General features: G+C 42.6%; 1 protein-coding gene across 1 annotated transcript in view; it reads right to left on the bottom strand.

The window, feature by feature from the left end:
* Window positions 1–328: 328 nt before the first annotated feature.
* LOC105703232 (collagen alpha-5(IV) chain) overlaps window positions 329–16054 on the bottom strand; it is a 35952-nt gene continuing 20226 nt past the window's right edge. The window contains exons 3-27 of the mRNA XM_012431465.2: window positions 13346–13390; window positions 13042–13263; window positions 12330–12392; window positions 10530–10772; window positions 9925–10086; window positions 9729–9855; window positions 9387–9536; window positions 9102–9278; window positions 8864–9028; window positions 8186–8535; window positions 7761–8010; window positions 7409–7602; window positions 7108–7314; window positions 6924–7029; window positions 6250–6794; window positions 5585–5783; window positions 5306–5505; window positions 5121–5220; window positions 4772–4957; window positions 4408–4700; window positions 4074–4161; window positions 3798–3968; window positions 3525–3710; window positions 3076–3368; window positions 329–2126 (exon numbers count right to left, since the gene is read on the bottom strand). Coding sequence (XP_012286888.1) covers window positions 1611–2126; window positions 3076–3368; window positions 3525–3710; window positions 3798–3968; window positions 4074–4161; window positions 4408–4700; window positions 4772–4957; window positions 5121–5220; window positions 5306–5505; window positions 5585–5783; window positions 6250–6794; window positions 6924–7029; window positions 7108–7314; window positions 7409–7602; window positions 7761–8010; window positions 8186–8535; window positions 8864–9028; window positions 9102–9278; window positions 9387–9536; window positions 9729–9855; window positions 9925–10086; window positions 10530–10772; window positions 12330–12392; window positions 13042–13263; window positions 13346–13390 — 5238 coding nt within the window. The 3' untranslated portion in view covers window positions 329–1610. The remainder of the gene's footprint in view (window positions 2127–3075; window positions 3369–3524; window positions 3711–3797; window positions 3969–4073; window positions 4162–4407; window positions 4701–4771; window positions 4958–5120; window positions 5221–5305; window positions 5506–5584; window positions 5784–6249; window positions 6795–6923; window positions 7030–7107; window positions 7315–7408; window positions 7603–7760; window positions 8011–8185; window positions 8536–8863; window positions 9029–9101; window positions 9279–9386; window positions 9537–9728; window positions 9856–9924; window positions 10087–10529; window positions 10773–12329; window positions 12393–13041; window positions 13264–13345; window positions 13391–16054) is intronic.

Raw genomic sequence — 16054 nt, 5'->3', positions numbered from 1 at the left:
AGCACAGGATGTGATCGCACCATCCTGCCCGTAAGCAATCTCCCAACTCATCTCTGTTGCCAACACGTATGTATTTATAATACGGAATCATTCTGCTTTCTATTTGTCTATAAAATGACGGTTTAAAAGAAATTTTAGGCAATCGAATACCAATATTTTACGTTAAGAGAGCAGGTATTTTTTGTTATTGTGACTTATTGGGAATACGTATTAATCATCATTCAACACCAGCAAAATGTATATGTTTGCATGGCAAACATTGATGTTTGCAGAAATTAAACTCCAGCTCATCTCTGGGATATTTGGGAGTGACAATAACAAATTCGCATTCACCGAGCATATTCATAAATATTTATAAAGCCGTCAATGAGTAATTTCTCGGTATATTTCACGTTACAGTCAGACCACTTCCTGCGAAAATGGTGCCACCGCTCGGCGTTATATAAAATTCATTTATTCAAGTTTTGCTAGATATTACATTAGCGATAATATAATGTTAATTTAATAGCTATGTAACATATCTAGATGGCGGGACGCGTTTAGGCGCCATTACGACATACGTATATATTATATATTACGAGGGCTGGAACATTTACTTTTACGTTTTGGCAGTCGTCAGTTTTTAACGGTGAACGCGGATACGGCCCAAATTATTGCGGAAAGGTCCTGGAATATGTCCGGAACATTTCTGTCATGTTTTGCAACATTATGTGCCGCTCGAGTTATGTCGGTCCTCTTTATGGCACGGCCAATAGAGACTCTGTGGTTGATAAGATCGTTCTAAATTCGCGGTTTTGCGAAAAATACATGGCACTTTCGCCACAAGAAACCCCGTTGATACGCGGATTTAAACATGATTCCACCAACCGAGAGATTCTTCCACTTTCTGGATGTCAATGCAATGGATTGATCGACTACAATTTTTGTCGTAATCCTAAATCCGACTAGAAACTGGACTATGCGAAATTAACGGAATAGCAATTGAATGCAATACCATAAAGGTAATAGTAAGTTTTTTTCCCGCTACATACGAGTAAATAATTTCATTGAATAACTCTAGGGATACTTCATCAGACGAAAACTAGGTAATGTTACAATGGAAAGAATTATTGAAGATAAATCTGGATCCCTATGATTGATAATCTAGGTGATGATTGAATTATCTTCAGAACGATAGAAAGTGATCATATCGCGGAATACTATTTGCTCTGTGCAAATGTTTCCTTTAAATTGTTATTATATTTCTGAATTTATACCGACAGATAAGAATCCACAATAAATTACGAAATATACGTGCAAAGTGAAAAATGCCTTGAAAGTAACTTAGGTATTCGTGGCTAACAGAGTGACTATTCCACTAAATTCCCTACCAGTACGTCAATGTAGCATACTGACAACGTAAGATTGTATAAAAAATGAACAATAATACGCAGTCATCGACTCACGCCGATGACTCTTTTCATGGGAGCCATTTTGGAGAACGATCCTCGACCCCCTGTCGGTGGAATCATCGTTAAATCTCGCTCAAAACTCGGGTTTCTTTGTATAATATATACATAACGGTTTGTTAAGGTCTTGGCAGCGGTTCTAGCTAGTTTTCGGTAATTCCGCTACGTGTCGACCGCGTTTTCCGCGGGATCTTCCGTCTTATGTTTCCGGGGGCGCCCTCGCCTCCTGTAATGAGATGGCACGCGTCTGTAATTCGCCCTGTCCCTTCCAGGAGGGAATCTCCTGTTGTACCAGTCGGGATGTCGTTCCGGTTGGAGGGGTTGAACAGGTGGCACCCGGTTGTAGTTCTGGTTCGGGTTCCGGTTAGGCGCAAACCGCTGGTTGTTCACCGTAAACTGGCGGAACCGGCTGGAGTCGTTGTCGGTGACTCGGCGCCGAAGACACACGGCACAGCGGCTCACTCTGGAGGTGTGGTCCGCCTTCAGGGTTTGCTGAAGCGGTTTCCGGAACATGTCGTAGTCCTTGATGGTCGCCAGCCAGTAGGACGAGGCCGTTGTGAAGTAATTGCAGGTACCCAGACCTCGGCACTCGATGAAGGGACGCGCACGGAACTCTTCGAGGCAGGAACCTGGCGATACCAGAGATTGCCCGCCGCCCGCGGCTCCGGCATCCCGATGCTACGGAAAAGACACATTTTTTTAGAATTTCCGAGGAAAACTTACATGAAACACTCTCATGAACACATTAGCCACGGTATTTCGCCGTTCAAGTGTTGCCGTACTTAAGGTGATATGAAAGAGTCATTCTATACATATATAAAACGTTCAAATATTCATAAAACTTTTCTCCAAACTAGGTGCACCGAATAATTTGAAACTTTAACACGTAATTATGGAGACCCTAAGGAAGAACGCCTTGCTCGTGAAATTTCATTTTTCACAAAACAATGTGATTTTGGTTCTAGTCTACGCTAGATAAAAAGAAGTTTTGTTTGAAAAATAAAATTTCAGGAGTATCGCGTTCTTCCTTAGGGCCTCCATAATCATGTGTTAAAGTCTTAATATATTCGGTGTACCCAGTTTGGAGAAAATTTTTATAAATATTTGGACGTTTTATATATATATACGTGGTAGATAATAGAATGACCCTTTCATATTACCTTAAGCCTCTGCAATCTAATCTTTTTCAAGTCAACCAAAAACTGATATAACACGAATTAACCTCCTTATATTAACGAACTATATGTTTGTAAATGTACAATTTATATAAATCTTTATAAATTAAAGCGTCTATAAATATAGAATTTATAAACAAATTCCTTGGTTACAAAAGTGGGGTATGATAATAAGGTGCGACATTTCGTTTCACCGGAAAAATCAAATAGAACTCAAAAAGTAACGATTTGCAGGTACGTGAATTCAAAGTCACATGGCGTTACAGAGGGTTAACCATTATACATGCTCGGGTGTAATTAAATGGATATAATGGTAGTACTTATGATTGTGCACGGAATTTCAATGTTCCGTTAATTTTATCACAGCGATTGCATCTGTAATTCTTGCTACTTCTTAATATTTGGGTAGTCGTTAGTGTTTATTTAGTTCAATTTAGGATTGGGTACTTTACCATGAGGAAACTGTAGCCGACCCAAACTTCCTCCCAGCCACCGGGACATTCTGGGATCGTCATGGTTTGACTGTGGACAGCGATCAGTCTGGTCGGCGCTTCGCAAACGGAACATCTGGAGATGTATCTGCCGACTTCCGGTGCCGGAATGGGCGTCATCATCATGGGCATGGGCTCGGTCGTACTCAGCCAGTAACTGTAGTCGTTACGTTGGGCGTAATCGCAGACGTTATTCAGGTTACAGAACATGAACGGCATCGTTGAGAACTTCCTTATGCAACTGCCGGCTGCGCCTGAGTTCCAGAATCAACAGTTTCTTAATACAGAACCTTTCTAACGACGCCATGAAGATTTGACGATTTAATGGTAAAATGAGTTCAACAGTCTTTATTTATTCCAACAGGAATGGATATCGATCGGAAACGTTTCCATCATTGAGGAACACTTACCTAGGTCTTGGGCGTAAGGATGTCCATTGCCCATTATATGCAACAATGAAAATCCCTCCCACAGTTTAACGGTATTTCGGGGACAGAGAGGTATCATTTCCGACTGCGAATGTCTTGCAAAGTGGAAGCCTCTACTGGGTGGAGGTGGAGCAGCTGCAGCTGGTGCTCCAGGGGCGCCCGCGAATCCTGCGTATTGAAGTAAACGGGAAATTATTTTACTCTGTAATTAGCTCGTTTCATGTTTAATAACTTCTTGCAGATGGATTTTCCCACCTGGCGAACCTTGACGACCGATGGTACCCGGGGGACCAGGGTAACCCTCGGGACCATGTTCTCCATCCGGACCTTGGGGACCAGAGAAACCGATCATCCCTCTTTCTCCTGCTCGACCTGGGAGCCCGTCTTCTCCTGGCTCTCCCATCAATCCCGGTGCTCCAGGCAATCCTGGAATTTAATTGGAATCGATCTCACCTTCGTTTCAGCACACGGAAGTTAAACGGAACTCGCAATTATTAATTTCGTCACCGTCTACGTGGAAGCTGCGCTTACCTGGTAGTCCTGGATATCCCATATCTCCTGGTAATCCACGTAATGGGAACGGTGAGAACGGGTTGTTACCGCGATCTCCTTTCCAACCCTATTGTTAATTATAGAAAGATCGATTACAGTCCATTTCAATTCCAATTAATAATGGTCACATATGGCGGAGGAGCAGGCGAAATAAAGAAAATTTATCTCGCATCAAGAGTTCATTTTCTTTAGAATGCATTTTCCTGATATTATTGCTTAGTGCGTAATTCCGGAAATTAAAAGGTGTTTTCGTGAGGTTGGCTGCGTTAATGGATTGCCAATGTTATTATTATTTATAAACTAAACTTCGTACCCGAGGACCCTGAGGGCCACGAAGCCCAGTAGGACCAGGTATTCCATCATCTCCTCTCTCGCCTTTCAAGCCAGGTAGGCCGCTAAAACCAGACCGTCCTGAATCGCCTTTAATTCCCTTTAGTCCTGGGAGACCATTAAAACCGGGCCAGCCAACTTCTCCAATTTGGCCTTTAGCACTTCCCATGGATATTCCAGGTTCTCCGAGATACCCTTTCGGTCCCCGAGATCCAGGGAATCCTTGCAGTCCTGGACGTCCTGGAGTCCCAGGAGCACCCTCTAGTCCTCTCAAACCTGAAGGAATGTTAGATCTTAAAAATCCACCGAAGTTAATGGCCAATTAACAATGATTCTTATTTAAGAACCTGGTTCTCCTCTGACTCCCTTCAAGCCGCTGATGGAACCACCGGTTTCACCAATAATTCCTTTGGGTCCATTAGGTCCGTACTCTCCGGGAGCTCCCTTTTGTCCAGAACGTCCTGGGATTCCTGGTGCTCCGTTGAATCCAGCTCTTCCTACTTCTCCTGACTCGGGGAACTGTCCCGGAAGTCCTGGACAATTATCGATGTTTATTTAAATAACCACTACTCATAAAAGTCGTATATGCTCCATTAACAGAGACCGAGGAGACGTAATCCTTTCCAAGTAAGAATCTTATGCCCTATGGAAAACGACGTATAGTGTAGCGGAATATTTAATATTAATTGTATTCACCTGGTGCTCCAGCAGGTCCTATATCTCCGGGTAATCCTGGCAATCCTGGCAGTCCTGGGAATCCGTCGCTCCCAGGCAATCCGGCGTCTCCTTGCCGGCCCTGGACAGAATCAAGAGTTAATGGATAAAGTTTCTAAATTGATAATAAGATTCAGAGTAAGGTATACAGTTTTAGATTCACCAACCTTAGGACCGTCATACCCGGTATAGCCCTCTTCGCCTATTTCACCTTTGCGACCTCGTAACCCAGGAAGTCCAGGAATACCGAAATCACCTTTGGTGGCCTCAACGTAGGACAGATAACCAGGTTCTCCAATCGAACCTTTAGGTCCATTAATACCGGCCAAACCAGGAGAACCTCGGGGACCTTCATCGCCCGGCATTCCTGAAATCGTAGAAAGAAACTTTCTTGAGACACTCAATTTCTGCATCCGAGTACTTTTATGTAAAGATAGATTACAAACCTGGACGTCCCATAATTCCTGGATCACCATCCAATCCCCGTCTTCCTTTAGGACCATCGAATCCAGCTTTACCCATCGAGCCACGTTTTCCTTTTTCTCCTTGTTTTCCTGAGATTCCTGGGCTCCCTGGCCATCCCTTTGGACCCGCGTCTCCTCTTTCGCCTTTCAGTCCATCGGGGCCCATGTCACCAATTTCTCCCTGTCAATTACAAGTTAATTATCATATTAAGGGGATATGAAAGAGACATGAGGGGCCAACAGTTTGTGAAACTTTTCTCTGAACTGGGTGTACGGAATCGGTTGAAATTGTACCACGTGAATATGGCGGCCCTAAGACAGATTCTGACACCTTTAAAATTTCATTTTCTAGATAAAAATTAAAAAACGATTATAAACAAATTAAAAAGAGATTAAATTTCATAGGTACCAGGGATTTCCTCGAGGTCTCCATTTTCGGGTCGTAAAATCTCAAACGATTCGATACACTTAGTTATGAGAAGTTTCGTAAACGAGGTCTCTCAGACGCTATGTTTATATCACCTTAGACTTTCCATTAGTATTTATAGTGCCATCAGATGTACTGTGTCAATTTTTATGGATATCTCTTTTTTAGTTTAAATAACTCCGAATGGATTTCAAGAATCTAGAATGCCATTGCGATTTACCTTGGGACCAGGAGAACCGTCGTATGCATCGAAGCCAGGTTCACCTTCAGGTCCTTGCGATCCGTCAAAGCCATCCGTGAAGAGTCCTGGTTCTCCAGGAGCACCAGGCCGACCGTCAAAACCTGGGGAACCTGGTGGTCCTACTTCTCCCATGAATCCTGCATCGCCCTTGTCCCCTTGAGAACCGCTGAAGGAGTTCTCTCCCGGAGGTCCATCGGGACCTGGGAAGCCTTCATCTCCTAATAATCCTTTGATTCCAGGAGGACCTGATATACCAGGACGTCCAGGTTTCCCTATGTCTCCAATTTCTCCTTTGTGGCCAAGGGGTCCCGTGATTCCGTCAAAGCCTGGCCATCCTCTAGGTCCTGGTTCTCCGATCTCTCCGATGGTGCCATCTTCTCCTGGGCGTCCCGGTGCTCCGTGAATTCCGCCCATTCCCGGATAACCTTGAGGACCTGCATCGCCGTCATCTCCACGGCGACCCAGGAATCCTATTTCTCCCTTCAGTCCCTTCATTCCATCGAATCCGGATATTCCATCGGGTCCTAAACGTCGGTAAAAGAAACTGTATCAATGATTTCTTTCTCTAATAGTGTTAGGACAGTGGGTAGGCTGATACGAAAGATTACTATTTATTAACATTTCTGCAGGATAAATTCAAAAGTTAATTTCACCTCGCACACCAACGTTGCCTATCATTCCAGGTAGACCAGGGTGGCCAGAAAGTCCAGGTAATCCTCGAGGACCTTGCAGACTGTCACCTCTTTGACCTTTAGAACCCTATGATGCAATAAAATATATATTAAATAATTCCAGGTTTATGTAAAACGGTAATATAGATAATTGATGGATTCTTACTTCTAGACCAGCTAATCCGACGAAACCTGGAGCGCCTTTGCCCCCTTTCGAGCCTTTGAGTCCATCTTGTCCAGGTCGACCACGACGACCTGTTGGTCCAGCATCCCCGAATTCACCTTTCGGTCCAGCTCTTCCTCGTTCTCCGATATCTCCGTAATTTAGATTCGTTCCAGGATCTCCTCGCTCTCCTTTTTGGGCCAAAGGAGCCTGAAATACAGGTATGGATTAGCTCTAAACAATTCTTGATACAGAAAAAATGTTTCGATGAGAAGGTAATTCATAACTTCATTTTTCTACACACCGGAAAACCAATCAGACCCTGCGGTCCCGTTGTTCCAGGTGTTCCACGAGGTCCTGGATCTCCAGGCATTCCAGGATATCCTTTTAGTCCATCAGGCCCTTGAATAGCGATACCCTTTGGTCCTGGTAATCCCGGCGGTCCGATGAATCCTTCATCTCCAGGAGGTCCTTGGAACCCTTTGTACCCGTCGAATCCTGGGATAATTTGGAAAATTAATATTCTATTTCGATTCCATAAAGGAACGTATGAAACGCATTAAACGTCAGGACATGGCGATGTCAAAGCAAATATAAACCTTTTTAGACGGGTAAGCATGTATACGATAGGAGATTATTTAAAGAGATTAATTTACCAGGTTCACCACTCTCGCCCTGGTATCCCTTTTCTCCCTTGATATCGCGAGTATGTTGCGCGGAGTCTCCAGGTTCTCCCTTGGTACCAAAATCTCCCGGAGCGCCTTTTTCTCCATGTATTCCTGGAAAACCTGGATCACCTTGAAGATATTCAATCCGCTCTGATGCTGGTTCTCCCTTTTCACCTGGACTTCCATCCCATCCTGGTAACCCATCTCGACCAGATAATCCTGGCATTCCGTAATCACCCTGAAGAATTCATGAACATTGGTGTCAATTATATACCTGATAAAACTTATGTACATCAGTCCTAAGACTATATAATTCAATTAGTATAAAGTTAAATGGAAATAACTAGGTATATTTAATTTAACCTTGAAATTCATCCTCTGAGGAGGGAATTATAGCTGAACTATCATCTCACCTTTTCACCCTTTGGTCCCGGTGGTCCATCGTCTCCCACGAGTCCTGGTATACCAGGAAGACCTCTTAAACCTTCTATTCCTGGGAATCCCTTGTCGCCTTGATCGCCAGGAGTGGTATGTATTTGATCCACCGGTGGCCAAATAATTTGTCCTGGTTGACCTTTGGCTCCCTGTGGTCCAGCAAGTCCTGGGCGTCCACTGTCACCTTCCAACCCCATTGACCCCGTGGGTCCAGGTTTACCTCGGCTACCTTTGAACCCTCTAGGTCCTGGTGCTCCAGGGAAGCCAGGAGTGCCTGGATAACCATTAATACCCCAATCGCCATGCTCTCCCTTCTCTCCAGGTAATCCTGAGAAAAATTACATCCCAATAAGTGGCTATTTATTAAAGTATTTCACAATGCCTTTAACATTAAGCGTAGAAGCAAGAAAAGTATAAATGACAGAATAAACCATTTTTTTCAGAATAATTCAGTAATTAGAAAAATATAGCGCGCATGCTTATTATAATGTGTGTATTTGGCGCAAAACCTTAGCGAGTTTTCTGATGTGAGCCGAGAGTTTGTTTTTAATTTTTTTTTGTTATAAAAGCACTATTTATCGTTATTACGTACAATATCATTTAGATGTCTGTTATTGCAATTTAGGATGTTATATATATTATATGATAGTACTCACCAGGTTTACAAATTCCGCAATCGTCTCCGCGAAAACCTTTATCTCCTTTAAATCCCGGTTTACCCGCCCATCCATCGGGACCAGGAGTTCCCGGTCTTCCTGGAAGACCGTGTTCTCCAGGAGGACCACGAATTCTTACGCCCTTGCCAGGGAAACCTTTCTCTCCTGTTAAGAAAAATGATATTTCTTGTTGAAATGTTCAATAATTTCTTTTATGGTATACGTCTAATTTATTCACCTGGTGGTCCTGGATCACCACGGTCCCCCAAGGGTCCTAGGAATCCATTTAATCCTGGTTTTCCATCAGGACCCGAGGGACCAATGATGCTTATTCCTGGAAATCCTTTCGCTCCCAATATTCCAACAGGTCCCGGGCGTCCGATTGATCCTTGAGGGCCCATTGATCCCGGGAGTCCTGAAAAAGTTCACGCCTTTTTTATCGTTCACCGTTTTATCCTTGTAATTCCGAATATTCTTGTATTGTTAGGGAATAAATTATTATTAGATACTATGGAGAACTGACCATCGTCTCCTTGCTCTCCTTTGATCGAAGATCCTTTAAGACCAGACAGTCCCGGAAAACCAGCAGGTCCTGGGGGTCCTGGAGGCCCGATATATCCCACTTTCCCAGGCAACCCAGGTGTTCCTGGTTGACCCATATCTCCAGGCGGACCTGCAATGAATTTCACAGCATTAGCGGCGTTGTTAAATTTAATAAAAGTTTTACAACCCTTAAAAGTGACATAATCCCTGGGTTTTTATGAGAGCCCTTTTTTTTTGATAAATGATACCATTTCGTTTAGTAAGCAAAAAGTAATAAATTAATTTCATTAAAGTCATCCTCGAAATGAAGTGTGAGCCTTACCTAAGTCGCCTTGAATTCCAGTATTCCCTTCGACGATTTCATCCAGTTCAGGGTTGTATTTACCAGGTTCACCGACGGCTCCTTGTTTCCCTGGAGGACCTTGATTCCCAGGTTCTCCCGACTCCCCCTGCGTGCAAGCTTATGTAAGGAAAGTGCTTCTACAAATATTTGCTTCAACTTCTGCTTCAAGACTTACATCGGGACCATCGAGACCAGGGGACCCTTCGTATCCTGGAGCTCCTTTTTCTCCCTTTTCACCTGCAGGACCTGCCGGGCCATCAACCCCTTGTTTCCCTCTCGGCCCGTCGTCACCCTGTTCACCTTTCATCCCTTTGATTCCCAGGAACCCAGGTCGACCCTTAAAAAATCAAATAGATACAGATTCGATGCTACAACTTACCTCCTAATTTGTTTCCTTAATAATTAAATAAATATGCGTCGAATTAAAAATTACACCTACATGAAGTAATTATCGGCGTTAACTTTTACACTCAGGAAAAAATGTTATTGAACTAAAGAAATATTTTGTTAATACAAAAGAACAATTATTTTACTGAAATAGGCTCGAATTAATCGAATGCAACGTTTCTTCGGAATTATGACAATTTATTTGAGATTATTTCAGTGAAATAACAATGCTTTGATTTAGCAAAATATTTCATTGGTAACATTTATAGAAATATTTCTTTGGTTCAATGAATGCTTTTTCTCAAGGTAAACGGCGAAATTTCTCCATACGATCCTTTATAAAGTGATGTACATATTTAATTAATATTCAATAAAATTGAAATCTCTTTTTACTTGTGGGCCTTTAACGCCTAGCTCTCCTTTCCGCCCACGGTCTCCCCAGTCTCCTCTTGTTCCTTTTCTGCCGAGAGCTCCTTTGACAGCTTTGGTAGTATTCGTTTCCGGTTTCTGAAATTCCCCACTACTGGGTCCTGGATCTCCGCGATCTCCCTGTTCTCCCGGAGGACCCGCTACTCCGTAAACCGTGTCGCCTCGGTCTCCCTGCATTCCTGGTAGTCCTAATGCTCCAGGGTACCCCTGCATCATATTACCATTATAAATAATCTCCTCCTTTACAAATAATATTTTCAATGCGGTAGAAAGTTACTTCCTTTGCTTTACTTATTCACATCTCAATTCAAAGGAATGCGAGGTACCAAGGAAGTTGAAAATTACACTTTGTTCATATTGAAAAAAAAAAAAGAGGGGAACTTTATTCATGCACCTTTAGAACCGGAATGTAATATTTAATAGTCTCGTCCATTTTTTAGGCTGACGCGGATGTAACCGGTGGATGTAGTCTGCAAGCGAAGGTCGTCTCGAATTTTCTGAGCACCCTCGAGATCCTCTGGAATTTTCTCAGGAAAGGACCTCTGGTATCAAACGGATGTGTCAGCGATTAACGGATTGTCTCGTCAGCAGTCGCGGGTCTCATCTCAGGTTCCGCCAGGAGACTTGTTAGCGACGGTTTCTGATAGTGCTACGTCACGTGGTTACAGTCTAGTTTAAGTCCTGTTACTTATGTACTTCGCTATCACTCCGAGAAACGAGAGAAGCTCTGCCGAATCGATTGCATTCCGACACGTGCATTAACATTTTTATGTCCACACTTTCAGCTACGTTGATCTTTCCGATTTTACATCCAGCGAATTTCTGCTGCTTATCGTTTCTCCGCGAACTGCGGTTCTGCAACTGTATTTTCTGCCCTCTAAGATGAGCGGGATAATTTATTTAAGGAATAGTGGTACAAAGAAGTTATGAAAGATAATATCTGTATTTTTGTCTTACTCGAAAAGTTGCCCATATTTTTGTCATCTGTCATTAGGGGCCAATGAGATCGAAAATTGCGATCATCTTTAAAAGGAATTGCATGTAGTAACTTTACAACATTATGCGAAAAGTCGCAGTTAAGAGGGACGGGAACGCATCGGGTATTTCTAGATCTCAGTTATAGATTAAAAAAGGAAATTAGAAAATATCCGTACCTCTGCATTTTATGCTACATTTATAAATAAACGTACAGGCAACTTCATTTGCTTGGAAAAAGATACGTACTTCGGTATACGTGGAGAATAATTGAATAAGTATCATAAATCATTTTCCTGCTACCGTATGTAAGGTGCTCTCTCACGATAGGTCGCTTTCTCGAATGATGATAAAAGGTAGCGAGAAATCAAAGGGAGGCAATCGATCGGATAATAAAATAAGAAAGGCTTTAGAACTCGAGGGAAAGAAATCGAGACCCGGAGATAGAAGGCCGGTCGATTTGCGAATTCTGTTAAATTCCCAGCCACTCCGGGTGAGGGCTTTTTTCTTTTCTGCCCCGGGACCATTAAATATGGCCGAGAAATACTTTGGTCGACGGACGATATTTCATGCGAGCAGGTGGCGGTGCGTAAAAAAGAGCAAAATCTCCCGACGAGTTCGTTCGCTTTATACCGAGGCCTAAATATTTGTGAGACACGGCTCTGTGTTGGATCTGCCCTGACTCCTTTGACCAGGTTACCGCCTTGAATTAATCGGTATTTCCTGCGTCTCTTTTTTCCCTGGCCCGATGCCGAAAAAGAGCGCACTTTTACCTCCGCGAGCACTTACCATGTCTCCCGTGTCTCCAGGGTACCCCATTTCGCCTGGAATTCCTCTTGACCCTTGGAATCCCTGGAAAAAAATTAAACAAATTGCCAGCCTCAGCGTATTCGTTCATTCAAGGAATCTCTCAGATTTCTCCCCGAATTACATTGTCGCACGGAAGAGAAACAAGAGAGAGCCGCGTTAAAATTGAACCATCAGGTGTCATACGTGTACCTGATAGTAACACCTTAAATTATCCCGGTTTAATTCCAAGCATTCGGAGGAGGTTTAACGTCTTCATCGAAATCTGCAACTTTCTTTCGCGGTTGAAGGATTCACGTAACTACTCCCTTCGGTAACGAGGATTATATTTGAAATAAATCATTACTTTTCCCTTCTATGAAACGTCGAGTAATTTGAAACTTGAAGACGGCCGTTATTTCTTTTACTACTTGCATTGTATTCAAATTGAGAACTCGTCGAAATCAAGAGATGAAAACGGCAATGATCTCTTTTTCGCAAGTGTTTCGATTTGAAAAGCCCTCTTTCAACCTCCGGCGACATGCATTTAAATCATCGCCGTTAAAATGCAAGTCCTTCCTTGCACTTGCACGTTACCTCTTTTACGAAGCAATTTCAAAGAGAGGTCGATGATTTTTATTATCCTTTCGCTAACTTTACGACGTCCCTTTAAATCACGAGCACACAATTCGGAAGATCATATAATCACACGAACCATTGGCCCGTCGAATCCAGGGACACCGCGTTCTCCTTTGGCACCGCGAGAATTAATTCCACCATCTCCTGGTTCGCCCACGGGACCCTTGTCTCCCAGAGGACCCATGGGACCCCTTGGACCATGGGGGCCCGACAAACCGGGTGCTCCGGCTCGTCCATCGGTTCCGTTACATCCATCCAATCCATCCGGTCCCATCACTCCGGATAATCCAGCTGCACCCTGTTCGGCAACGAATGCTACATGAACCCAACTGCGATAATTAATTCGTTACAAATACATCGAATAGAATATTAATACGTACCGAGAGACCGGAAGCTCCTGTGAATCCTCGAATACCTTGATCACCCTAAAATGCGAATAATTACGGTTAACAAGACAAGAAAAACTCATTCCTTCGGTACTTTTACAAAATCATTCAAAGGAACCTTGAAAATAATTTCTTCCTCTTCTTCATTTATTATACTTTGATATTTTACAACTGTTTCTTTCGCGTTACGTAGTTGCAGTACTTGCGGAGAGGCAGGCAATACATTTAATAAGTCCAAATTATCCTTCGTACCGTGGCAGTAATTTGTAGACGCTTCAGGTACTCAGGCTGTTTAATTCATCATCCGCCAATTAACCGTCGATATCTCGTATAATTAACCCTCTTCATAGGAGGGCCTGGGATTATCTCGTTGAAATAATTTTTCATCGACACGTGTGCTCTACGTGTGAGTAACGCAGGGATCGCGTGTGTAGTATCATCGTTGAAGCAACGATAAGGCGACTAATAAATCAGGCTGCTATCCCCGCAGATTCTAATCGAGGTTTACGAGCACTTCCATTTCACTGTCCCTTTATTAAAAGCTCGATGTGGCCAACAAAGCTGTTCTTTTACTTCTCGAATTGCTTAATCTTCTCCGACACCGGTGTAAATTTAATTTGGAAACAATTAACAAAGACAAGTAAAGTAATAAATTAGCTTTTAATTTCGCTCGCTCATCACTTATCCTAAGTGATTCTCTCTCCATTCGGGTTACCTTACCATTCGTTATTTCTCCCAATAGATGTATCTATCTCTTTCTGTGGGGTTTCAATTTTAACCTATTATATTTTTCGTGTAGTTATATTCAATGTGTTTATAATTTAGAAACAATTAACAAAGACAACTGAAGTAATAAATTGCTTTTCAATTGCGGCTTCTCATCAATTACTCTAAGTGGCTCTCTCTTCTTTTCAGGTTGTCTTGCTATTCGTTCTTTCTATGAACCAATGTATCTTATTTTATGGTGTTTTAGTTGATGAACATTTTGTGGGGAAGATGTAGAATTTTTGCCACTTGAAAGGACACATGTGGTACCTATGGGTGCAGGTTGAGTGAAGAAAAGCTCGTCTCATGCTCGTACACATGGCAGCTGACATAATGTTCCCTGTCACACGTGTCGTGAAGTCCTTTGCTAAGAAATGGTCTATGGGAGAAGACAGAAAGAATAGAAAATCCACGGAATTTCTTCTCTCGTCTTCTCCCCCGTGCTTCTTGCTTTTATTCTTAGCCCCCGCGATGGCAACTCGATTAGCTTTCGAATTACGAGATGCAGTTTGGATCTTCCTCGCTTCTAAAAATATATCAATTTCCCAAAGCTGACTCCGACAATGCGCTAGGAAAGTGAAGAAACCTATTTTATTGAATTTATTTTTTATTCACTAGAAAAATATTCAAGTTAACGATTACAATAAAATATGAGTTTTATTCACTCTGATTTCAATCTTAATTGCAGAACTTACGCAGATCTTGGATGAACGTTTAAGAAATATATTTGTGCCCTACAATTTAATTTATATATTATTGATAAAATGATTAAAATTATTTTCACAGCTCGCAGAGAATTCAACAAAAATATTTCTAATATATTCAACTGTCATGATCTTGACGGTAGATTATAGAAAATCGGCAATTTTATTATTTTTTCAATGTTATCTAATATTATTACTTATTCGTTTAAGTAATCTCCTGGCACAAGCTTGAGAAATATTCCGCTTTAATTTATCCCAAGCTTGATGGAAATCGACCGGTCGATAACCAGAGAAATCATCGGAGGGCTTTTTAACCTCTTTTAACCCCTCGCTTTAACCCTCGTTCGGCCAACGAGGAAGAAAATCCAACACGCTTGAATTTCCGCATATGCAAACGAGCAGAATTACCCGAGATAGTATTTAAACCAAGCAAGCTCATAATGGAGTGCATTGACGCAGCTAGAGAAATTAGTCAGGGAATATGGCGGAGGTATTCGAAGCCAGCCGAACTTTTCCAGGAAGGCGGCCGTAAAATTTAAACCGCGTTTCGTGGTGTTCCTTACAATTTTCCATTTATATCTCGTAAGCTCGAACGTGCTCGAAAGGGTTCCGCCCCTTCGACCAATTTTCCTGAAATTTCCTGCTTGGCCTAAGATTTAACGACCAGACTTCGAAACACACCGTTAAGATTAACATGCTTGAAATAAGTGCACCAAGATACCCATCTAAAACTAAACCGTTTATCTAAGTTGCTCAAAAAACATCCTAAAAAAAGCTACAATATAAATAATTACAACATCAAACTAACGTCCTCTTAATTTATTATGCGAAACATTCAAGAATAATTCCTTCCGCTGAATATCCAATTAGAATGAATGTAGCGGGGTTTGATACTTATTCAGGGTATTTTAATTTCCTGTATGCGAGAGGGACGTGAACGATTAATGGGGATTATTTTTAGCTGAATATATTTCCGGGAAAAGGGCTCTCCCAACATCCTTGGCCCAGGGTCGCGTTTTATCCTGCCTTGGGCCTCGAAGACGAGGACGACGGATGTTGTGAGAGATGGAACCAAGATGGCCGCGCACGCGCGTGGCTTCTTCGGCGCGCCACGCGGAGAAGAAAGGGGTAGGCTGTCGGTGTATCTGGATGAGATCACTCGACATCCGGTCTCTCCACGGGTGCATGGAGTGGTCAATGGGAAGTCCCTTATCGGTGAGCGCGTGTCGCGTTT

Source organism: Orussus abietinus, unplaced genomic scaffold, assembly GCF_000612105.2.
Source record: "Orussus abietinus isolate OABI.00-Male unplaced genomic scaffold, Oabi_2.0 scaffold124, whole genome shotgun sequence".
Lineage (NCBI taxonomy): Eukaryota > Metazoa > Arthropoda > Insecta > Hymenoptera > Orussidae > Orussus > Orussus abietinus.
This window is presented reverse-complemented; position numbering and strand designations above follow the sequence as displayed.